We start from the raw sequence: 24302 nt of genomic DNA, 5'->3' as shown, positions 1-24302 counted from the left end.
CCCCTGAAGCCTCTCCAAAATCTCTCCAACTTCTCCAGCATTTTCAAGCTCCCTCCAAACTCTCCAAAATCTCTCCAATTTCTCCAGTACCTCCCCAAAACCTCTCTGATATTTTCAACCCTTCAATGCCTCCAAAACTTCTCTGACCCCTCCAATGCCCTCAAAATGTCTCTGATATCTCCAAAACTCCTCCAAGACCTTTAAAACCCCTTGAGCACCTGCAAAACCCCTCCAGCCTTCCCCAAATCTCTCCAATATCTCTAGAACCTCACTGAAACTTCCCAAATCCCTCCAACACCCTCTGAAATCTGCCCCCTTCCAAACCCCTCAAACACCTCCAAGTATCTCCCAACACTTCCAAAATATCTTCAGCATCTCCAAAGCTTCCCCAACACCTCCAAACTTCTGCAAAATTTCCACCACTCCCAAAATCTTCTGTTGCCTCCAAAACTCCTCCAACAGCTTCAAACCCCTCTGACTCCTCCAGAACTTTTGGATAAACATTTCCAAAACCCCTCTGACACCTCTGAAACACCTGCAACCTCTCCAAGCCCTCTTCAACATTCCCAACACCTCCAAAACCCCTCCAGCACCTTCAAAATCTCTCACAAATCCCCAAAACTCCTCCAAAACTCTTCCAAAACCCACTTCAGCATCTCCAGAACCTCTCCAAAATCTCTGCAATATTTCCTACCCCACCAAAACACTCCGATGTCTCCAAGAGCTCTCCAGCATCTCCAAATCCTGTCCAACACCTCCAGAACTCCTCTGACTTCTCCAAAACTCTTCTGACACCTCCAAACCCCCTTCAAAACTTCCCAATATTCCCAGCACCACCAAAACCTCTCCCACACTTCCAAAATCATCACAATGCCTCCAAAACCCCTCCAACACTTCCAAAACCATTACAACACCTCCAAAATCTCCATAACATCTCCAGAACTCCCCTGATTTCTTTAAAACTCTTCTGACAGCTCCAAACCCCCTCCAAAACTTTCCCAATATTCCCAGCACCATGAAAACTCTCTGATGCCTCCAAAAGCTCCCCAACACTTCCAAAACCATTAAAACACCTCCAAATCTCCACAACACCTCCAGAACTCCTCCACCTTCTCCAAAACTCTTCTGACACTTCCAAACCCCCTCCAAAACTTCCCCAATATTCCCATCACCACTAGCACCCTCTCCCACACTTCCAAAACCACTACAACACCTCCATAAGCTCTCTAATACCTCCAAAATCATTACAACACCTCCTAAACCTCTCCAACACCTCCAAAACCATTACAACACCTCCAAAACCATTACAGCACCTCCAAAATCTTCATAACATCTCCAGAACTCCCCTGATTTCTCTAAAACTCTTCTGACACCTCCAAACCCCCTCCGAAACGTCCCAAATATTCCCAGCACCACCAAAATCTCTCCAACACCTCCAAAACCATTACAACACCTCCAAAATCTCCATAACACCTCCAAAACTTCCAAAACCATTACAACACCCCTAAGACCTTCAGAACTCCTCTGACTTCTCCAAAACTCTTCCAACACCTCCAAACCCCCTCCAGAACTTCCCCAATATTGCCAGCACCACCAAAATCTCTCCAACACCTCCAAAACCATTACAACACCTCCAAAACCACTACAACACCTCCAAAACCACTACAACACCTCCAAAAGCTCTCCAACACCTCCAAAACCACTACAACACTTCCAAGATCTCCCTAACACCTCCAGAACTACTCTGACTTCTCCAAAACTCTTCTGCCACTTCCAAACCCCCTCCAAAACTTTCCCAATATTCCCAGCACCACCAAAACCTCTCCAACACCTCCAAAACCATTAAAACACCTCCAAAAGCTCTCTAATACCTCCAAAACCACTAAAACACCTCCCAGATCTCCCTAACACCTGCAGAGCTCCTCTGACTGCTCCAAACTGCCTCCAAGCCCTCTTCACCCCCCGGCTGAGCCGAGGTGTCCCTGTGGCTCCAGGCTGGAGCTGGCGCCTCGCAGGGCTCCCCTGGGATGTGCAGCTGCGGGCTCGCTACCATGGTGATCATTAAAAGGATAATCCCATTATCAGCCTTTGTCATCCCGGCAGGGCTGGGTGCAGACACGTGCTCTGAGGAGCTGGGGACAGCAGGGACAGGGATCTCCTGAGCCTCCCCAGCCAGGGAGCTGCTGCTTCCACCACTGTGGGGTGGGGAGGGGCTTTTTTGGGGTCTCTGAAAGAGAAGCAGCTCTGGGTGCCTGGGATGAGGAGGGAGGGATGGAGCAGCTGAAGGGAGCCTGAAGAAGGAGGAACTTCCTGCTGATCTCCTGGATCCCTACAGGGAACCTTCTCCTCTATCCCACTTGTCCCTGCAAAGGCCAAGGGTGTGGAACAGCTTTCAGGGATGTGAGGCTGAGTTTTGTAAGACTTTGCTTTAGAAACCTCTGTCCCAAGGTGAAGGAATTATAAAGCATGGAAAGGTTTGGGTTCAAGGGACATTAAAGGTCATTTCATCCCACCCCTGCCATGGCAGGGACACCTCCCACTGTCCCAGGCTGCCCCAAGCCCTGCCCAGCCTGGCCTTGGGCACTGCCAGGGATCCAGGGGCAGCCCCAGCTGCTCTGGGCACCCTGTGCCAGGGCCTGCCCACCCTCCCAGGGAACAATTCTAATTCCCAATATCCCATCCATCCCTGCCCTCTGGCAGTGGAAGCCATTCCCTGGGTCCTGTCTCTCCGGGCCCTTACAAAAGATCTGTGCCCATCTTCCTTCCAGGCCCCCTTTAGACACATCCAGGTGTCCCCTTGTGCCTCACTCAGGAAACCCCAGGTCTGACATGGCCCTGTGAGGGACCGCCTGTTGTTGTTGATCCATGAAAAAACAAAGTGGGAATTCCCCATCAGCCTTCAGCATCACTGGAGCACAAGGAGGATCCTGTCCTGGGAATGTGGCCATGCCAGGCCCCTGCTTTTCCCATGTTGGAAATGCCATTTCTCAAAGAAAATCAGCAGGATTTTAATGCCAAGGCAGTAAAAACCCCCAAACCAGTGGCTGTGCCAGCCCTTGTTTCAGTCTGGGGCTCCTCCATCCCTGAGGAGGGAGCAGCAGGGCTTGCACTGGGCCTGGAGCAGCCCCCAGGCTGGAGAAGCCACCCACCTTTTTTCTGAATTTATTTGGTAACTTTATGTTTTAAAACCACAGAAGGAATGGAAATGCCATGGAGCTGAACAGCTGTTTGGGGAGATGAAGGAAACAGGATTTGTGAAAATAATTTGTTACCACATGGTTTATCTCTCAATTTTTATTACAAACAGGCACTAAAATGCCTGTTCTTCAAGCTTCCTGCACTGCTCCAGCCTTGATTCCAGCCCCTTCAATCCCACATTCAAATATTCATCTCATTTAATTGCTTTATTCCTGTTTTGCAGCGTTTTGCCCTCAGGGTGAGTCTGAGCCTCATGCAGCTGCCTGTGCTTCCCCTCACATCCCTCCCCTCTGCTCCATCTCCTTTATTGTTCCTGCCACAAACTGAGCTGCAAAACCTTGGGAATGCCATGGAGAAAGGAGCATTTTACTGCCCTGCCACCTCATGCAAAGCAATGTGATGAAAAGAGTTAAACTGTGTTTTATAAGTCCAACAAAGCAGCTTGGAAAAGTTTTGTCCACAAAGCCCCACGGCTCCCCACGGCTCCCAAGTTCCTTGGCAAGGAATTTGCTTATTTAGCAAGCTGTAAAAACCCAGCAGGTAAAAATTCCTGAGTCCAAATTCCCGAGGAAAGTACAAAAGTGGATAATTAATGATCTAAACCCAGCAGAGCCTGGGGACAGGGATGGGCCTGGGTCCTGCCTGGGTGCTGAGCTGGGCACACTGCTCAGGGTGAGGCACCTCTGTGGCTCTGTGCCCACTGCTGGTCCTGGCCAGGTGTTCCTGCCTCCATTCCTGCTCTGGGAATATTCACCTGGGATTATTCTGGGCTTCTGGCACTGCTCATTCCCCTGGGAATGGTTTCCCAGGGCCCTCTCAAGGGTGGCTGCTCCCAGCCCACGGGGACTGGGCAGGTCCCCAAAGGACTCGTGGAGGGCAGCACAGCAAACCCAGCCCCAGCCAGGCTTTGTGGGGCTGATGGCTTGGGAATATTTAAAATGGAGCCCTGGGAGTTCCTGCCAGTGTCCCAGGCAGCCCTGCCAGCAGCTCCAAGGCAGAGGAGCAGCTGGAATCAGGGCAGTTCTCTCCCTCTGCTCTCTTGCAGGTGGGGAGAAAGGACTCGTTCAGGCTGTGGCTTCTTTAGAACCCACACCAAGTTCAGTCTGTCCCAGCCTTCTTCCCAGACTTCAAATCCACCCAGACAGCCCAGCAGGATGTCCTGAGCTGCCCTTCTGGGCCTCTCCCTGCTCTCAGCATCCCACAGTTCTGGAGGACGCCGTGTCTTGGTGTGAAGAGCCGGGTGTCTGCTGAGGAAGGGCAGGAGGAGCCTCCCTTGAAGTGGAAAATGTAACCCCCCCCCCCCCCCCCCGAATTATTGTAATTTTGAAATTAAGGGGCTCTCAGGCAAAGATATGAGAGCATGAATAACAGCTCTTTACTAGGGAATAAAATAAAATAAAATAAAATAAAATAAAATAAAATAAAATAAAAACAATACAGACAGAGTTAGAATACAACCTGTCCCCCTGTGTGTCAGGGGGTGGCACAGCCCCATCCCATGGGGGCTCAGCCCTCCTGCAGTGCCAGCTGTGGCTCTGCTGGAGCAGGGATCCTGCACAAGGGGGGAGTTTTCCTCTGCAGCTCCAGGGCTGCTGGAGATGGGCCTGGGCTCCCTCTGGCCATGCAGGGCAGCAGAAGCTGCTCCTCTGGGAATGCACTGGGCAAAGGCTGCTGGGCTGTGCCAGGCTCACATTGGATCCAGGTAGGAATGCTTGGCTCCTGCCCTGGGCAATGCAGCATCTCCCCATGGGATGCTGGAATTGGATCAGCCCTGCAGGGACACTCAGTGGCCATGGACAGCAGAGATCTCCTGCAGGGAGGATTGGCTGGGGCAGAGATAAAGAGAAAACTGCCCCATGGACAGCAGAGAACTGCCCCAGCTCTGACAGGTCACAGAACACACAGCCCCAGGCACATCTCACAGCCCAGGACACACCAGCAGAGCTGCAGGAGGTGCTGGAGGGGATGGTGGAACCTGGGTTCCCATGGGCAAGGTCTCATCCTCAGGGGTCTGTCCCTCACCAGGAGCTCCTGTGGAGCCCCACCAGGAGCCACATGGATTTGTGACTGGCCCTTTGGTCCAACACTGTGGTGGGATTTTATTTAGTGAGGCAGGAGGGTCCCATGTCCTCTTTTTCCAGGAAGCAGAGGGTGGAGGGGGAAGCCATGAGACACTGGGCACTCTCATCCTCTTCCCTTTTTCTCCAGGTTTTTGCTCCACTCTGCTCAGCTCATTAGCCAAGGCATTAAATTTTAACATTTTTGTTGCTCCTGCAGATGTGCTCCTGGTGAGTGGGTGCCTGGGTGGATGCCAGGCCCTGGCACCAGGGGACCAGGGGGCCTGGGGCACCTGATCCCATGGAACTCCCCCAGTGCTGCCTGGGGATGCTGGTGCTGCTTTCCCCAGCACCCAAGCACCAGCAGGGAAAGAGGATCCTTGCAAACACCTGCACAGCCCCAGTGGAGCCAGGCTGGGAGAGCTGGGGGTGCTCACCTGGAGAGGAGAAGGCTCCAGGGACACCTCAGAGCCCCTTGCAGGGCCTGAAGGGGCTCCAGGAGAGCTGGAGAGGGACTGGGGACAGGGGATGGAGGGACAGGACACAGGGAATGGCTCCCACTGCCAGAGGGCAGGGCTGGATGGGATCTTGGGAATTAGGAATTGTTCCCTGGGAGGGTGGGCAGGCCCTGGCACAGGGTGCCCAGAGCAGCTGGGGCTGCCCCTGGATCCCTGGCAGTGCCCAAGGCCAGGCTGGGCAGGGCTTGGAGCAGCCTGGGACAGTGGGAGGTGTCCCTGCCATGGCAGGGGTGGGATGGGATGAGCTTTAAAGTTTCTTCCTCCCCAAACCTTTCTGAGATTCCAAGAGTCTGTGAGACAAAATTGGAATCATCAGAGTCTCCTGGGGGGACAGGACCCAGAGCAGCACAGGCAGGAGCTTTCTGGCCATGAGGAATTAAAAAGGCATCGATTTCTGCCATTAGCGGGGGTGTGGCCGGAGCAGGCAGAGCCACTCACTGAATTATTCAGGAGCGATGACGAAGCCCAAGGCCAGGCTGGGGAACCTCTCCCTGTTCTCCTGCTCACCTTCCCAAGGACGTGGCTCTTGCTCCTGACCCAGGACACTGGGGGGGACCAGGATTTGGTCCCAAGGACCTGAGGGACACCTGTTGGTCCCTGAGCTAGGCCCAAAGGATGGGGAACAGGGACACATCAGGGCCTGTGTGACCCTGGGGGCTCCTGACCCAGCCTGGCCTGGTGTATCCGTGGAGCAGCTGGACACTGACTGCAGCAATGACCATTTTGGGACAGGGACACTCATGTAGGGGCAGAGGGACACTGCAGTGGGGCAGGGGCACTCATCAGGGGGAAGAGACACTGCAGTGGGGCAGGGACACTCATCTAAGGACAAAGGGACACTGCAGTGGGGCAGGGACACCCTCATGAGGCACCCCGGGGCTCCCTGCTGTGCCCTGTCCCACCGTGCCCGTGCAGGGGGGACACCCAGGGGTGGCACCTCTGCCACCACCAGCAGGCACGGCCACCCACGAGCACCCGGGTAAGAGATTTCCCCCGATTGTGCCACGTCCCCTGTGCCAGGGCTGGGCAGAGCCTGGGGCTGTCGGGGGGTCACAGCCCGGGCTCCTCGGTGCCCCGGGCTGGGTCTGCCCGGTCTCAGCCCGTGCTGGCCAGCCCGGCGGCAGCAGCGGGCACCGGGAGAGGCGGCATTCGAGGAGTTAATTTCCATGCTCGCCGCGGGAGTCGGGAGCTATTAATACTCGCACGCTGCTTGAGCTGTCAGAGCGAGCGGCGGCTCCGCCGGTGAGACGAGCCCCGCGGAGCCGCCGCTCCACGACGGCACAACTTTCCCCCTCCGTCCGTGCGTCCGGCTGCCGGGCCCCGTGTCCTTCCAGACCCTTCCAGACCGGGCTGGATCCTGTCAGAGCCCGCCGGGCCCCACCTGCTGCAGGGACCCTTCCCGTCCCCGCTGCCCGGTGCCCCGGGGCAGCCCCTGAGCCCCGCCGGGCTCGGCCGGTGCCTCGGCCCGCCCTGCCCGAGCCCCGGTGCCGCTGATGGCACCGCAGGTCCCTGCTGGCACCCCCTGAGGGCCGGGCAGGGCCATGGGAGCCGCGGTGGCGCTGGGCATCACCGGCCCCGGCCGGAGGGCGACGCGGGACGGGGCAGGGCCCGGAGCCGCCTCCGTGCCCGGGGAGCGGCGGGTCCCGGCGCTCAGCCCGGCCGTGTGAGGGCTCCCCGGCACCATGGCCCCGGCAGGGCCGGCCTGAGCCTCCGGCCACCGCCGGCACCGGGAGGAAGATGCCAGCAGCCCTCCGGCACTGCGGTCACCCTCGGCCGGGCGCCGCGGCCACCGGAGCCGAGCGATGGATTCCTTCTGCTTCGTCTGCTTCCAGAAAGAGGAGCTGCAGCCCCTGCACCTGCACAGGTGAGTGCCCGGGACAGCCCCGGCGGGGACACGGCGCTGCTGTGAACGCAGGGAGGGCACGGCACGGAGCGGGCACCGAGCCGGCCCGGCCCGGGGGCAGCGCCAAAGTTTCCTCGGGAGCGGGAGCATCCTCTCCCGAAAGAGGAGCCGGGGCCGGTGCTGTGTGCACGGGATGTGCTTCCCTGGCAGCGGGGAACCGCTGGGCATCCCGTGCCGTGCCGTGCCATGCCGTGCCCATGGGAGCAGTGGGGCTGTGGGCAGCAGCGTGTGCACCCAGAGCCTCTCAGAGCCATCCCAGAACCGCCCCAAATCCATCCTGAAGCCGTCCCAGCCATCCCAGAACCATCCCCAATCCATCCTGGAGCCGTCCCAGCCATCCCAGAACCATCCCCAATCCATCCTGGAGCCGTCCCAGCCATCACTGCTCACCTGAGCAGGGGCCCTGGGCAGTCTCCGCTCCTCAAGGAGAGCCACAGGCTCCCCGAGGCCCGTCCCTCTGGGCAGCCGCCCCGGCGCTCGCCTCCCCCTTTCCCGAAATCTCCTCTGCCATGGGCGCTGCTGAGCCACAGCCAAGGAGAATGTGCGGAGCCGGAACGAGCCGGGCGGGCGGGCAGGATGCGAGGTGCGAGTGCTGGCACACGCTGTGCCCAACTGCTCCTCGGTGGCACTGAGCCACTGCCGGCTCCTGTGCCGCGCTGCCAGCCCCGAGCAGAGCCCCTCTCTGCTCCAGCCAGGCACTGCCTGTCCCCAGCGAGCTCTGGGGGGCCTCAGGGCCACCAGCTGGATCCATCCAGGCAGTCTGGCCTCCCTCACGGGTGGCAGGGAGCTGTAGGGTTTGTTTTGGTGTAAACCATGAGGTTTTGGAGCTCAGTTCCCATGAGTCGGTGCCCAGGTGGGGAACAGGGGTACCAGGGGCCGGGAGGGCCTGGCTGTGGGGGCACAGAGCTCCCGGGGCTCCTGTCCCACAGCCCAGCCCTGGCTCGGAGCTGACCAGGGGCACCCAGCCTGTGTCACACCACAGGTGGCGTGGGCCTGGCACCCTCAGCCAGTCGGGGTGCCAGTGGTGGCCCAGGGTCCCCGGGGTGGCTGCAGGGACCGCCCCTCCCTGCTCGGGGACGGCGAGGGACGGACACCCATGGCTTGTGCCCACCACCATGTGCTGTCCTGCCCTGCTGCAAGGTGGGCTGCACTGGGGGGTGGGGGTGTGTCTGGTCCCTGAACACCCCCGGTTGTCACCAGCTTGTCCCTGAGTCTGTCTCCATCCCGTGGGGTCACAGCTGGCATCGCCTGTCCCCTCCAGCACAGCCCCACTGCGGGGGCTCCCCGGGGTGACAGGAGCTGCTGCCAGAGGTGCTCCCTGCCCTGTCACCGCCCCTGACCCTGTCACCACCACCTTCTGTCACCACCACCACTGGCCCTGACCCTGTTCCCCGTGCCAGGGGCAGTGCGTGGGCCCCACGCGTGGGTGCTGTGCCAGTGGGTCTGTGCCCCATGTCTGTCCCCACGAGTTTGCCCCGTCATGTTTGTCCCCCCGTGTCTGTCCCCCCGTGTCTGTGCTCATGTCTTTTCACCTATGTCAGCCCATGTCTGTTCCCTGTCGCTGTCCCCCCGTGTGTCCGTCCCCCCGTGTCTGTGTGTCCGTCCCCCCGTGCCCGTTCCCGCAGCCTCTAGATGGTGCCAGGAGAACGGACAGCGAGCGGAGGCGGCGGGCGGGCGGTGCCGGCTGCTGTGGGGGTACGGGGGTGCCAGGGCGGGCCCCGTGGCTCTCCCCGTGCCCCCAGCTCAGCCCCTCCTTCCCCTCGAAGAAACGCGTTGTGCTTCTTTCCCCGGGCAGCCCATCCCAAAGAGTCCCTCCGGTCCCGTTCCGTCCCGGTGGCTGAGCAGAGGCTTCTCCCTTGTCCCGGGCTCAGCGCTATTCCCAAGGTCCCGCCTGCGCCCGGTGCTGCCCGACCCGGCATCCATCCCCGGTGCGCTGTGCCCGGCCCGGGATCCATCCCTGGGGCGCTGTGCCCGGTTCGGGATCCATCCCCGGTGCGCGGTGCCCGGCCCGGGATCCATCCCCGGTGCGCTGTGCCCAGCCCGGGCTCCATCCCCGGTGCGCGGTGCCCGCCCCGCTCGGTCCCCGCAGCCCCGGGAGCACGGCACGGGCTCCGGGCAGCCCCCCGAAGGTCGGACCCCTGGCAGGGGCTCGGCGTGTGCCCATCGCCGCCGGGGCTGTCCCACAGCCCCTCCCTGCCCTCGAGAGCAGCCCCGGGAGCCCCCCCGGCTGTCCCCGGCTGTCCCCGGCCGGGGGACACCGAGCTGGGGGCTCCGAGCCCCCGCCCCGGCTGCGGGAATCAGCCCCACCGCCCCTTTCCTGGGAATGCCTGAGGGTGGGCTCTGTCCCCAGGGACCCAGGGGACACCGAGGGGACCCGGGCTGGGGCGGGGGGGGGGGACAGGCCGGAGCCCCTGGGCTGAGCGGGTCCCCCCGCCCGGGCTGCGGCTCCCGGCGTGCTCCGCTCCCGCCGTCCTCCCTCCTTCCCTCCCTCCTTCCCCCCGCTGCTCCTTCCCAGCATCCCCGCAGCATCCCCGGCAGCTTTGGCTCCTGGCACCGGAGCGCGACAGGCGCGGGTGGCCGTGGCACCGGGGCCGTGTGGGGCTCAGCCCCTCGGCTCCCGCTCTGGCCGAACGATGGAGAAGGGACAAGCGACCTTCTCGCTGAATTCCGAGGGGATTCGGCACGCTGGGAATATTTTGGGCTTTCCAGGTCATTTCCCGCTGCCCACCCTGTCCAAGCGCATCCCACGATGTGCACCAGCCGGAGATTCCCTTTCCGAGCACAAATCCCAGGAGCCCTCGTGGTCCCTCGGGGAGGCGGGGGCTCTTTGCACGGTTTGGGATTGCAGGAGGTGATAAACATGTTTGATCTGGCTCCTTTCATCTCGTTAATCTTAATTAGTTATTAATATTCCGGGAGTGCTTTGAAGACCACGAGCTCAGTGCGGGCGCTCGCTGGTACAACTGGTGTTACTATGGCTCGGTGTGCGTGTCACCCACGGGCCACCGAGGGACAGGGACACCCCAGAGGGACCTGACGGCCCCCACGGAGCCCCATGGAACCCCCCGGAGTCACATGGAGCCCTGCTGGGCCCCACAGAGCCCCGCTGAGCCCCATGGAGCCCACAGAGCTCCACAGAGCCCCATGGAGTCCCAAGGAGCTTCCCTGAGCCCTACAAAGTCCCACGAGGACCTGCTGAAGGCCGTGGGGTCCCACAGAGCCCCACAAAGCCCTGCCAAGCCCCACGGAATGCCACGAAGCCCTGCCAGGCCCAGCTGGTCCCGGTGCCAGCTCAGCCCCTGTGTGCCCGGGGCACAGCACCAGGGTGGTGACACTGGGAGCTGACCCACGCGTGGGGCGTGTGACAGAGTCCCTGCAGCCCCCCGTGGTCCCTGGGCCGGCTCCCTGGGCACCGGCAGCTCCCGCCTGACCTAGAAACAGCCCCGAGCTATAAATAGGGAGAGAGCTGACAGAGAGCTCGGAGGAGCCGCGAGCGGGAGGCTGCGGGAGCCAGGACGGCACCGCAAGGACAGGCAGGGGACACCCCATGGGGGTGGCTGCGCCTTTCCCTGTGTGCGCAGCCCAGCCCTGCCCATCTCGCCCGTTCTCCTCTTTCGCGCTCCTCCGCTGCTCCTGCCCCGTGCCAGCCCCGCAGCGGCCGCTCCAGCAGCGCCTGCCCCAGCCCAGCCCGGCTGGCCGGGCACCGCTCTCCGGCATTTCTCCTCGCAGCGCCGTCCCGATGCCTCCATCCCGCCGGGAATCAGCCCCCTGGGAGCGTCCCAGCCGCAGGAGCCCTGGCAGGACCCGAGCGGAGCGGGATGGAGGGGCCGGGCCCTGCCCGGGGCTGGCTGTGCCCCGTGCCCCGTGCCAGCTGCCAGAGGGTGACAGTGGCACAGCCGGCACACATTAAAGCGCAGTGTCGGAGTGTGATTCAGCCTCTTGCCTTAAAGTCATTCATGAAAAGCTTTAATTGCTCTGCATGCTCAGCGCGAGCGGAGCGGAGCCATCCGTGAGTCAGAGCCGGTGGCTCCCGGCCCTCCCCGCTCTCCGGGGGCTCGGGGGCACTGGCACGGCTCGGTCCAGCGGGCCGGGCACGGCTGGGGTGTGGGAACAGCCCGTTGTCCCCTCGGAGCGGGGGGCAGCCCTGTGGGTCCCTTCAAAGTGACATCGCGGGAGCCAAGGGACCTGGCACCCAGCTGAGAGACAAGGAAGTGCCAAAGCAAACCCTGGCCAGTGTTAAACCTCCCTGCTTGGCCTTGGTGGGCACAGAAGGAAACCCGGGAAGACGCGGTGTGTCCAAGGATGCTCCAAGAGGGAGCACAGTGCCAAGCCCTCGTCTTCCTCCCGGAGAGCTGTCACTGTCCCCCGGGCTGGAGGTGCCTGGAGCTCCTGCTGCCCAGCTCTGGCATCGCTTGCTGAAAGTGTTGCCAAATTTAAGGCACCTGAAGGGAAGCCCCCGTGATGTGTTTGCCTCATCTGGCATTCCCTGGCTTGGCCTGAACGTTCTCACCATTCATGAGCCACAGGGGAAGCCACGTGCCCTGCACACACTGAGGAGCAGCATTTTGGGGGGCTGTCTGTGCCATGGTGGGCATCCCCTGTGCCATGGTGGCTCAGGGTGCCCAGAGAAGCTGTGGCCACCCCATCCCTGGAGCTGTCCAAGGCCGTGTTGGATGGGGCTTGGAGCAGCCTGGAAGTTGTCCCACGGCAGGGGTTGGAACGAGATGATCCTGAAGGTCCCTTCTAACCCAAACCATTCCCTGACCCAGGGTGGGCATCACCCACCCACGGGGGCATCACCTGTGCCAAAGGAGAGGGAACAGAGTCTGGGAGGGCTCGAGGGGAAGCAGCGGGCAGCAGGACACGGTGCTGTGCCGGGCACTCCGGCTGCACAGCGCTGGGGACCCCCGGATCAGCCTCGGGTGGGGTCGGGTGCGAAGCCGCCCCTGCGGAGCGCCGCTCCCATCCCCATTGTCCCCATTGCCGAGCTCTGCTCCGAGCCGAGCCCGCGGTACCGGAGCTCCGCGCCCGCGGGGAGGGGGCGGCTCAGCCCCGACCCCCCTTCCTGGGCTGCTCCCGCACCGACTCCCCCCGGTTACATCGGGGGGCGGGGACGAGCAGCGCCCCGCATCGCGCATCGCTCATTCCGCATCCCCCCATCCCCGCGGGGCCGGCGCCGGAGCCCCCCCGCGCCTCCCGCTCCTCCCGCTCCGCGCTCCCTCCCCGGGGCGGCGCCGGTGCCGGTGCGGGCGGAGCGCGGCGCGGGGCGGGCGCTGCCGGGGCTTGCGGGGGGCGCCGCGCTCCGCTCCCTCCGCTCCCTCCGCTCCCTCGGCTCCGCTCCGCTCCTCCGGCGGCGGCGGGGCCGCGGCATGAGGAGCCCGGCGGGGCGGGCGGAGCGCGGCGGCGGCGGCGGCGGCGGCGGCGGCTCCTCTCCCGCCGGGGACGGGGCGCGGCGGCGGCTCGCCCCTCCGGTAAGGCGGCGGTGCGGGGATGGGGCGCTGGCACGGGGCTGCGGGGATGAGGATGCGGGGATGGGGGTGCGGGGATGGGGGTGCGGGGGGCGCTGCCCGCCCGGTACCGAGGCCGCCCTTTGTTTGCCCGCACGGCGCGGGGAGGGGACAAAACCCCCATCCCGGTACAAGCGGCGCTCCGGGATGAATGGAGCGGGGTGGGCACCGCGCGGTGCGGGCGCTGCCCCCGGGATCGGTCGCCCCCCCCCGGCCCGGGTCCCTCCTGCGGCCGGTGGCACCTGCGCCCCGGGCGAGGGGGAGGGCCGGGGACGGAGGGGCGTGAGTGACACCGAGCGGTGCCGGGGCCGCGGGGCTGGTCCCCGGGGGCTGCCGGCGGGTTTGGGGGTGTCTGGAAGGGTGCACTGAGCTGGGAACAGGGGCAGGGGAGAGCAGCGAGAGGCGGCCTCGGGGGCAGCTCAGGCCATGTCCCCTCATGTCCCCTCATTGCGTCCCCTCACCACCTCCCCATCTCATCTCCCCTTGTTTCCCCTCATGTTCCCTCACCTCCCCTTGTCTTCCCTCACCAGCTTCCTGTCTCCCCTATTACCTCCCCTCACGTCCCCTCATGTCCTCTTGCCATCTCCCCTCATGCCCCGTCCATCATCTCCCCTCGTTTCCCCTCATTGTCTCTCCTCATTGTGTCCTCTCTTGTCCCCTCATCATCTCCCCGTGTCATCTCCTCTCGTCATCTCTCCTTGTCTCCCCTCGCATCCCTTCACCACGTCCCCCGCTGTCTCCTTGTGTCCCCTCACCGCCTGCCCCAGCTCCCCTTCACCTCCCCCGCTGTCCCCCGCTGTCCCCCGCTGTCCCCGGGCCTCGGGGCCGGTCTCCATCCGAGCCCGGCGCTCCCGGGCCGCAGCGGGGAAGGGGGAGCGTGACCCACTTTCCTCCCGGTCCGGCCTCGCTGCCGCCGTGGCCGCGGGCGGGCGGCGCCAAGCGGAGCCCCAGCACAGCTCGGGGACCGGGGACAGGGCGGCCCGGCCTCGGCACCGCTCTGTCCGGGACCCTCGGGGCTGGCTGTCCGTGTGCCGAGCCCCCGACCCGCCCGGTGTCACCGTGTGTGTCGCCGTGTGTGTCACCGTGCCCTGCTGCGGGAGCAGAGCACGGCGGAGGTGGGAGCATCTCCCCCACGGGAGCGCCCAGCCGGCGGCAGGCTGAGCTGGGGGCACACAAAGCCTTGCAGCGGAGTCAGGGCTGGGTTTGTGGCAGAGGGACGTGTCCCTGTTGTCGCCAGGAGCGAGCGGGGCCGGCTGGCCCTGCCGCGGGGTCGGGCAGGTGCCGCTCGCTCGGGGCGTTTGTCTTTGCAGATCCCAACCGTGCGGTGCTGTCGGCGCTGGCGGAAGAGTTTTTGGGAGGGAGATGATGACAGGCTGATGAAACCAATCAAACAATGAAGTAATCATAAGTCCCCGGTGCTGGCGGCGAAGGCGGGAGGAGCTGCAGGCTGGAGGAGCTGAGGTCCTAAGGAAGCCATCGTGCTCGGCAGCAAAAGCCCGGGAGGCCAGAAGCACTGAAAGGCAGCCAAGGTCCTGTCATCGGGGCCGATGGACAGAGACAGCCCCGTGTGCAGGAGGGCAGGGAAAATCCTGCGGGCAGCGCCGGGAGAGCGGAGCGGAGGGCGCAGGGGACGGTGGCAGGAAGGAGGAGCGGCGGAGGAGAGAGTCCCGGCACTGCTTTGTTTGCTCTTCCCGAATCGGTGTGAGAAACCTGAATCCTGGGACCAAAGGCTGAGGAAGCTCGTCACAGGCTGCTGGCCAGGACGGGAGATGGTTCCTGCAGCGGGGGACACCACGGACGGGTGTGACAGGGCCTGACCCTGCCCGGCATCTGGAACATCTGCACTGGGAGAGCAGCTCCTGCCCGTGCCTGGCTGGGCTTTATTGGCTTTGCCGAAGAGAATCCTGCTGCCAGGCAGGCTGCTGTGCTCTGGGCAAGGAGCTGGTATGAGAATTGCTGGATACCCTGGAGCTCAGTGCCAGTTCAGCCCTGCACGGGGGGCAATGGGCAGTGCCAGTCACTGCGGGTGCCTCGCTGGAGCTTTGGTGCTGGTTCCGGTGTGTCCGTGGTGCTCCAGCCTTTCCAGCTGCTCTGGAGCCAGCTGCACATGGAGACCTGCCCCACCCACGGCCTCTGCTCCTCCTGGGCTGCAGGATGCTGCCAGAGGGGCTGTCCCCAAACCACTGCCAGCAGCCAACGTCCCTGTGCCATGTGTGACCTCCCGGACACACTCGCCTTGTCCTGAGAGGCTTTGCATGGCCCTGGGGTGGCACATGGATGCAGGAATCCTTTCCCTGTGCCTGTTTTGCTGCTCTGGGTGAGGTGGGAGGTGGTGGCTGGCCTGGCTGGAGGCTGCCTGGCCATGGTGGTGCTGGTGGCTCTGAGCCCCGGTGAGATTCCTGTCCTGCCCCCACAGCCACGCTGTCCCCGTTAGGCCAAGGTGCCTTTGTGAGCCCTCCCTGGGCTGCAGCATGCCACAGCCCCCGGGAAGCACAGCTCAAATCTGCTGTGCAGGTCCCAGGGGCACGGAGGAGAGGACAGGATGTCCCTGGAACGGGGTCAGGCAGGAATGGAGGTGGCAGGGGCTGGAAATGCAGTGGGGAGGCAGCAGCTCAGTGTGGGGCATGGCCAAAGCACCGCTGGTCCCTCGTTCCAGTGACACCAGGGTGGTGCTGGCATCTGGAGAACTGGGAGAGGGGGTGGCTCTGGCAGGGCCCAGGGTGTGACTTTGCTGGCTCAGTGCGTTGTTTAGGGGAAACAGGGCAGGTTTGGAAGCTGGTTGGGTGTGGAGGGAGGGAGGTCCCTCCTGAGGGATGCCCTGGCCTCCAGCCTGCTGGGCCTGGATGGGAGTTGGTGTTACGTGCTCATAACTGAGGGTTTGGGGATGGGAAACAGGGAAATCAAATCTCTGCCAAGTGCAGGGACAGAGCAGCGTGGGCCTGTGCCCATCCCACTGCTGCATTTCACATTTCTCCCCTCTTTAAAGAGGAATCCGGGTTTTGCAGAGCCCCTGCCCTGCACAGATTTTCTCTTCATCGAGTCCCAGCCCCCAGTGCTCAACCGTGCATCAGGCTCAGCCCAAACCCTTTTCCTGTAGCCTCCCTCAATAACTGGGTTGTTTTTCTGTCAGTCTCTAATGTGGCCAGAGGGATTTTTTTCCCCTTTCCCTCTTAATTTCCAAGCAGCCGCCGCTCCAGCAGCCTTCTCTGCGGGAGCCTGGGGCAACTCCCCCGGGCGGCCTCTGCTCCTCTCAATGAGCTCCTAATGAGTTTGCAATTAGTTATCGGCAGAGCCGATGTGCCCAGGGCTGGAGCGGGATGTGCAGCGGGATCCAGAGCAGGGCAGAGCATCCCCGGCAGGGAACAGCGCTGGGGCTGCGCCTGTCGGCTCCGGGCAGGACGCTGGGTTGTGGCCATGGGACAATGTCCTTCCGGGACGTGCTCCACGGTGCTGGGGATGGAGCCGGGAGCTTGGGGAACAGGAGCGGCAGCTGCCGACGGGAGACGAGTGGCTGCCTATAAATACCTGCCAGGGAGCAAGGAAGAGGTGGGTGGATTATCCTCCTCACTCAATGAGATAAACGGTTCTGAAGCTTAAACACAGAACAATTTTAGTCTGAATAGTAGGAGAAATGGCTCAGGATGCGGAGATGACGGCAGGAACCGCCTGTGGTGCGCGGCAGGTCCCGGGGCCACGCGGCAGCCGCTCCGCTGCCTCTTTGTCACTCCGGGAGCTTGGGCCGCGGGGCTCGGCCGGGATGCTCATCCCTCCTCCCTGCGTGGGAAAGCTCCTTCGGGAGCACCTGGAACTGAGTGGAGAGGGTGTGTTTGTCCTCCCTGGGACGTGGGGCTGCCTCCCTTGCAGGGTTTTGGGGCGGGAGAGGAGCTGGGGTGCCGGGAAAGGCCCCGCTGTGGCTCTGGAGTGACCCGATCTGGCGTGGGGCCACACCCGCGCTCCTTGGTGGGACTGGCCTGGCTGCAGAGCGAAATGGGACCTCAACCCGGCCAGACCAAGCTGGTGGCACCTCCTGCCACACTGGCACTGCCATCGCCGCTATTCCCGCTGTCCCTGGGAGCGCACGGCGCTGGAACCGAGCCCTCGCTGCCTCTGCTGCCGCCCCGCTTCGCTGCTCGCATCAAACCCAACATGTTTCCAAAAGCTTTCAATTTTTAATGACAACTTCTGTGTTTGTGCTCTCCGTGGCCTCGGCGTGTCGGAGTTTTGGTCGCCGCCGCTGTTTGGCTCCTGCTGGGTCGGTGCTGGCCCCGTGGGGCTCCCGTTAGCCCCGGCCAGGCGGGGCTGTCGCTGTTCGGAGCTGCCGGTGCAGGATCCCGGCCTGTCCCCATCCCTGGCAGCACATCCCGGTGCCAGCTGTGCCAGCCCCCAGCTCCGGACTGTGCGGGATCCCCGCTGCCCGTGGGTGCTCCTCGGTTCCTGCCTGGGAAGGAGACACCTGGAAACCCCAACAGGCTGAGCCAGAGGGAAAAACAAACAGCCCTTGACTAGGAGAGCACTTCCACAAGCCGCCAGCCCTCCCTCTCCTCTCTCCCATCCAACCAGCAGGGTTTTTCCCCAAACCCAACCTTCCCGACTTGAATAATTGCATTTCAATGCCGGTTAATTAAGGGACATTGATGAGCGCAGCCGTAAATCCAAGCGTAGCCGGAATTCTTCGTGCAGGATGCTGGGGGCTGTTCTCAGTCCTGCCTCCAGCGAGCTGCTGCTGATCCACCTCCACCTCCAGCACCCAGACGCTGAGATGGTGCTCCTCTGCCAGGGGGCCAATGAAACACTATGGAGATGAGCTGCTTCGGAGATCTTATGAGTCAAACTGTTACATTTTTGGAACATCATGATGTTGAAGTTCCTTTTCTATTTTTTCCCCAACTTCCCAGGGAAAAAAAATATAACTATAATAAGTGAAGAAGCTGAGCTTTGGTTTGGGATGACAGGCAGCACGGTGGGGGGAAGGAAGGAAGGAAGGAAGGAAGGAAGGAAGGAAGGAAGGAAGGAAGGAAGGAAGGAAGGAAGGAAGGAAGGAAGGAAGGAAGGAAGGAAGGAAGGAAGGAAGGAAGGAAGGAAGGAAGGAAGGAAGGAAGGAAGGAAGGAAGGAAGGAAGGAAGGAAGGAAGGAAGGAAGGAAGGAAGGGAGGAAGGAGAAGTTGAAGATCCAACTCAGCCTTATTGGGAAGGGGCTGGGAGGATCCTTGTGTGTGAGCCTGCGGTGCTTTGTGGGGTGTCTGGCACCATTTGGGGTGGCTGTGACAGCCCCTGCGTGGGGCTCAGCCCGTGGGCACCACCTGGGCTCTCTCTGCCCATCCTCACCCATCTGCAGCCCCCGAGTGCCCTCCCCATGTCCCTGCCTGCCCAGGGTTTGTGCTTGTGCAGTGATGGAGCGCCCTGAAGACATCAGAGGAGATGCTGGAGTGGTTTCACTGCTCTGGTGGTGTGGTGGGTGACTCTGAGCTTGGATCTTGCTGTGGGAATGGTCAGAGTGTGGAGAAAACCATCCCTGGTTTGTTGGCAGTGAGGAATGTTGGTGCTGTTGCCCATGTGCTGCTGGCTGGGCCGGCCTCTGCTCGGCTTTGATGAGATCCCACCAGGAATGTGCATCCAGCTGTGGATCCCCAGCACAGCAAAGACATGGATATGTTGGAGCAAGTCCAGAGGAGCTACAATGATGATTATTGGGATGGAACACCTCCGCTATGAGGAAAAGCTGAGAGAATTTGGATTGTTCAGCCTGAAAAAGAGAAGACTCTGGGAAGACCTTAAAGCCCATTTCAGTGCCTCGAGGGGCTCCAGGAGAGCTGCAGAGGGATTTGGGACAAGAGCCTGGAATGAGAGGACAAGAGGAATGGCTTCCCACTGCCAGAGGGCAGGGCTGGATGGGATATTGGGCAGGAATTCTTCCCTGGCAGGGTGGGCAGGCCCTGGCACAGGGTGCCCAGAGCAGCTGTGGCTGCCCCTGGATCCCTGGCAGTGCCCAAGGCCAGGCTGGATGGAGTTTGGAGCAACCTGGGATAGGGGCAGGTGTCTCTGCTCATGGAACAAGACTGGCTTTAAGGTCTCTTCCAACCCCAAAGCAGTCTGGGATTCTGGGATTCTCCACACCAGAGTCTGGCACCCTGGCTGGTGAAGGCCAGGAGCTGGTGGATGGTCAGAGAGATGTGAGGGAGGGATTTGCTGCAGAGTCATTGTGTCCCCTTGGGGCCAGGGCAGGGCCCTGGTTCCACTCTGGAGCTCCCCCAGCTGGGCTGAGGCTCAGCTCCAGAGGGGCTCAGTATGGAGCGGACAGGGCTGGCTCTTGGGGTCCCCACTGGGGACACAGCAGGAGAGGGGACCCCCAAAGGGCCTTAGCTCCTGTCCTGCAGCATGGCTGGGAACACACCAGGCCTGAGAAAATGTGTCCATGTGTGTCCCTGTTTGTACCCACGTGTGTCCTTGTCCCTGTCTCTGCCATGTCTGGACCCCTCCCTTTGCCCCCAAACACCCACATGGCTGCAGCCCCCATGGAGGCTGGAGCATCCCCTCCAGAGCCATTGGGTTGGTGGCCCTTGGGGACAGAGGGGTGGCACACAGTGGGGACTGCTCAGCCCAATCCCCCTTTGCCATGGCTGGGACCCAGGGAAAGGGATGGGATGGGATGGGATGGGATGGGATGGGATGGGATGGGATGGGATGGGATGGGACAGGGTGGGATGTGATGGGATGGGATGGGATGGGATGGGATGGGATGGGATGGGATGGGATGGGATGGGATGGGATGCAATGGGACGGGACGGGATGGGACAGGACAGGACAGGATGGGGTGGGATGGGACACCATGGCCCTGCAGCCCCATGGAAGCAGTGCCCCCTGTGCCTTGCAGCGCAACCATGAGCGCGGGCTCGATTGAGCAGGAGCCGTCGCGCAAGCTGGGCTGCTGCGGGGTGCCCCTGATCACCGAGGACATGCAGTCCCTGGCCATCCGCACCCTCTCGGGCACCGACATCACCAAGCACTACGACCTCATCCGTGAGCTCGGCAAGGGCACCTACGGCAAGGTGGACCTGGTGTCCCACAAAAGCACAGGTGAGGCCAGTGGGGCGTGGGCTGGGGATGGGGTGCTGGGTCTGTCCCAGCCCAGGGCTCACTCCTGTCCCCTGCCTTCCACAGGCACTAAGATGGCCCTGAAGTTCGTCAACAAGAGCAAGACGAAGCTGAAGAACTTCCTGCGGGAATTCAGCATCACCAACACGCTCTCCTCCAGCCCCTTCATCATCAAGGTCTTCGACGTGGTCTTCGAGACCGAGGACTGCTACGTGTTCGCTCAGGAGTACGCCCCCGGCGGGGACCTCTTCGACATCATCCCGCCCCAGGTGGGACCCCAGCACCTCCCACGGAGCCTCTGTGGGATGTGGGGGCTCAGGGGGTGCTGAGCAAAGCTGCCCCTGTGCTTTGTGCCCATGTGGGAGGGGCTGCAGGGACTGGGCACCCCCATCTGGGCTGGGCTTGACCACAAGCACCTACAAATAAATGTGGGGCCCATCACCCATCCTCTGGGTGGCCTAAGATCCATCACCTATCCATAGGATGGCCTGAGACCCATCACCCTTATCCTGGGGAAGCTGTGGCTGCCCTATCCCTGGAAGTGTCCAGGGCCAGGTTGGATGGGGCTTGGAGCAGCCTGGGATAGTGGAAGGTGTTCCTTCCCAGGGCAGAGGGTGGAACTGGACGATCCTTAAGGTCCCCTCCAACCCAAACCATCCTATGGGGGAACCTGTGACCCACCACCCATCTCCTGGGTGACCCATGGCCCACCACCATCCCCTGCCCCAGAGCACCCACGACCATCAGCCCACAGAGCCGTGGGTGTCGGGGCCGGGTGGGTGCCCCCGGGGCTCGCTGGGGGTGGCTGATGCCGTGTCCCCCCCGCAGGTGGGGCTCCCCGAGGAGCTGGTGAAGCGCTGCGTGCAGCAGCTGGGCCTGGCCCTCGACTACATGCACAGCAAGAGCCTGGTGCACCGGGACATCAAACCGGAGAACGTGCTGCTCTTCGACCGCGACTGCCGCCGCGTCAAGCTGGCGGATTTCGGCATGACACGCAAGGTGGGCTGCCGGGTCAAGCGCATCAGCGGCACCATCCCCTACACGGCCCCCGAGGTGTGCCAGGCCGGCCGGGCCGAGGGCTTCGCCGTGGACACCAGCATCGACGTCTGGGCTTTCGGGGTGCTCATCTTCTGCGTGCTCACCGGGAACTTCCCCTGGGAGGCGGCGGTGGCGTCCGACGCCTTCTTCGAGGAGTTTGTGCGGTGGCAGAAGGGGCGGCTGGCGGGGCTGCCCTCGCAGTGGCGGCGCTTCACGGACAGCGCCCTGCGCATGTTCCAGCGCCTGCTGGCCCTCGACCCCGAGAAGCGCTGCCCCGTCAAGGAGGTTTTCTACTTCATCAAGTGCGACCTCATGGCCGAGGTGCGGTGCCGGCCCTCGTACCGCTCCCGCAAGCACGCCAGGGACAAGCTCCCGGCCGGGCCCCACTGCCACGAGGCCGGCGGCTCCTGCACCCCCGCCCCGCTCAAGAGGACCGTCCTGACCGAGGGGAGCGGAGCGGCCCGCCCCGAGCCCGGCGCAGCCGCGGCGGGCACGGCCAGCAGGACAGACGGACGGCAGGACAAGGGCAAGGGGCAGATGGTCCTGGCCACAGCAATAGAGATCTGCGTGTGACGGCGGCGCCTGGCGGCTGCGCGACCCGCCCGTCCCCCGGCCCGGGGACAGGCATGGCGAGCACGTCGCGGTGGTGCTGGCGGCACGAGCCGGGACCGGGCTCTGGGTTTCCCAAAGGAAAAAAAAAAAAAAAAAAAAAAAGGAAAAGGAAAAGAAACACGATGGAAGAGGAAAAGGACAGAACTGGTTGCGCTCTGTAGCGCCAAGGATGCCGATCCCCCCCGCCCCGCCTGGGCGAGGCCAGTGGTGGCCGGAGCGCAGCCGAGGGCACCGCTCGCTGCTGGGGAGGCTGGGGGCACCCACAGCCCTGGCACGGCTGCGCTGCCCCCTCCGAGGCTCCCCGGGGCATGGGGAGGGGTCTCCCAGGGCGGGGAGGAAGAGTCGGGGGCAGCGGGCGGCTCTGTGGCTCTGCCCCAGCCCTGCTCCACCCCGCCCGGGAGCGGGAAGGCCGATGACCCTGCACCGTGGAGGAGGCCTTTGGGGGGGTTTGGGTGGGTGGGGATTTGCCCTCTTCCAGCGGCCCCTGCCGCGCTGCCGGGGGCCGGGAGGGCGTGGGGAGGCGGGTGACGGGGAGCCGGGGGGTTGCCAGCAGCCCCCGAGCCCCGGCAGCCCCGGCTGCCTCCCTGCCATGGGAGGTGCTGGCAGCCATTGATGTAGCAAGTGTCCCTGTCTGTGTGTCGTTGTGTGTCCCAGCCACTGCCGCTGGCAGCCCCTGCCCTGCCCCACCGGCTCAGGCCCTACCGGAGGGATGGCTCCCCCCTGGCCGGTGCCGGCCGTGCCGCAGGTTGGGTGCTCGGGCCGGGCTGGCTCTGCCGTGCCGGTGTCCCCGCGGCCCCTCTGCAGACCCTTTGTACCCAGGGAGCGGGGCAGGTGGCAGCGGTGCCCCCCAGGCTGGCCTGCACAGCCCGGCAGCCGGGCAGGGAGCTCCGAGCGGCCTCCCGCGGGCCCGCCTGCTTCTCCGTGCTGTCCCCACCACCCCTCCTCGCTGTCACCCCTTCCCCAACCTGTCACCCTCCCCTGGGGCTGGCGGGGAAGCGGCAGCGGGACAGGCCCTGCCGGGGCTGGCTGCAGCCACCGGTGGCCCCTTAGTGACAAGGTCCTGGGGTGTGCGTGGAGGTCACACCTTCCCTCCTGGATTTGGGCACCCAGCAGAGCGGGGAGCTCACCCCGCCGCCGTGGTGGGGACGCTGTGGGGGCACCCCAAGGCAAGAGCACCCTGCTGTGGTTCGGGCTTCCCTCGCACGGGGTGGGTGCCGTGGGGCGGCCCCGGTGTCCCAATTCCCCACAAAGGGCTATAACGCTTTCCAGCAGCAGCAGCAGCAGCAGCAGTTTACAGAGCAGGGGCCGCCCCGCCCCCGCCGTGCCCCGTCCCCGGCACCCCCCGGGCCCGGCGTTAGACGTAGCATTGCCCCACGTAGAGAGCTAGGCACCGGTTTTACTCCTCTTTGCCTTAGGTCCCTCGATGTCCTCGATCTTTCGTGCAATAATGTAGATAAGGGATCCCGGCCGCCCCGGAAGGGCTCGGTGGCACCGCCCGGGTGTGCCCCAGGGGGTGCCCGGTGTGATTTCTGTCCCCGTCGAGGTCGCTGTGTCCGTAGGTTGTCAGGTTTTTATTTCCAGTTCCCTCAGCTGTCGGGTTTCGGACCTTCTTCCCGTAGGAGAGGCTGTAGTGTCACAGACGTTACCTCAGTTTGTCACTGTTGAAAAGGATTTAAAAAAACCACAACTGAAACCATAAAAAATGACAAAATACATAGTTATAAAAGCAACAAAAAATTTCTCAATGGCAGTGAAGACTTTATTTTTTTTACTAACTAAAGGAAACGTGATGCTGCTCGTGCGGGGGCAGAGGGCACGGCCTCTGCCCTGCTTGGCCTCAGCAGTGGCTGTGGCAGTGTCCCTCCACTTCCACTCTGTCACCGCCGGGAAGGGAGGGGAGGGATGTGGGGACAGCACCGTGGGCACCTACGGCTGGGGGGCACCTAAGGGTGGGGGGCACCTACGGGTGGGGGGCACCCAGCGGCCCTCGGTGCAGCCCCCTCCCAACAGCCAGGGCTGCCGGATGCCAAATGTATTCCAACCACGTCCGCAGGCTAATTTCAATTTCCTGGTAATTATGCAAATGAATGTGGATTTAATTAAGGGCAGATTTCATTAAAGTCTTCTTGGGGAAATGAGAACAGGGTGGGGGAGAGCGAGGAGGAGGGGGCGGTGGCAGGGAAGCAGAGATGAAGGCAGCGCCTGCCCCGGAAGATAAACGGGCACGGGGGATGCGGAGGGGACGGGCGGGAGCCTTGGGGAGTGGGGACCCCCTGCAGGAGGGCAGAGCAGTGCCGGGCACGGCGGGGCAGGGCCAGGGATGGATGCTCGGTGCATCCCAGCCCCGCTCCGGGCACCGGGCAGCGACTCCTGCCCAT

General features: G+C 62.9%; 1 protein-coding gene across 4 annotated transcripts; it reads left to right on the top strand.

Moving 5' to 3' along the window:
• Nucleotides 1–7030: 7030 nt before the first annotated feature.
• SBK1 (SH3 domain binding kinase 1) lies at nucleotides 7031–23669 on the top strand. 4 transcript variants are annotated; one of them, XM_071444475.1, is made up of 5 exons: nucleotides 12969–13147; nucleotides 14494–15127; nucleotides 20054–20256; nucleotides 20341–20543; nucleotides 21103–23669. In XM_071444475.1, exons 3-5 carry the CDS (start codon nucleotides 20061–20063, stop codon nucleotides 21883–21885), a joined length of 1182 nt encoding a protein of 393 aa, XP_071300576.1. In that variant the 5' UTR covers nucleotides 12969–13147; nucleotides 14494–15127; nucleotides 20054–20060; the 3' UTR covers nucleotides 21886–23669. The 4 variants fall into 4 exon arrangements, with proteins under 4 accessions (XP_071300573.1, XP_071300576.1, XP_071300574.1 ...); XM_071444472.1 differs by lacking the exons at nucleotides 12969–13147; nucleotides 14494–15127 and adding an exon at nucleotides 7031–7637; XM_071444473.1 differs by lacking the exon at nucleotides 14494–15127.
• Nucleotides 23670–24302: the final 633 nt, after the last annotated feature.

The sequence above is a fragment of the Agelaius tricolor genome, unplaced genomic scaffold (assembly GCF_023055355.1).
Source record: "Agelaius tricolor isolate 1412-34295 unplaced genomic scaffold, bAgeTri1.0.p SCAF_19, whole genome shotgun sequence".
NCBI classification, from domain to species: Eukaryota; Metazoa; Chordata; class Aves; order Passeriformes; family Icteridae; genus Agelaius; species Agelaius tricolor.
This window is presented reverse-complemented; position numbering and strand designations above follow the sequence as displayed.

Excerpts from the sequence above, each read along its gene's own strand:
- SBK1 (XM_071444472.1), top strand. The coding sequence starts at position 7,576 with ATGGATTCCTTCTGCTTCGTCTGCTTCCAGAAAGAGGAGCTGCAGCCC. Across the intron at positions 7,638-20,053 it reads CAGCCCCTGCACCTGCACAG|CGCAACCATGAGCGCGGGCT; the intron begins GTGAGTGCCCGG and ends TGTGCCTTGCAG. Across the intron at positions 20,257-20,340 it reads GGTGTCCCACAAAAGCACAG|GCACTAAGATGGCCCTGAAG; the intron begins GTGAGGCCAGTG and ends TGCCTTCCACAG.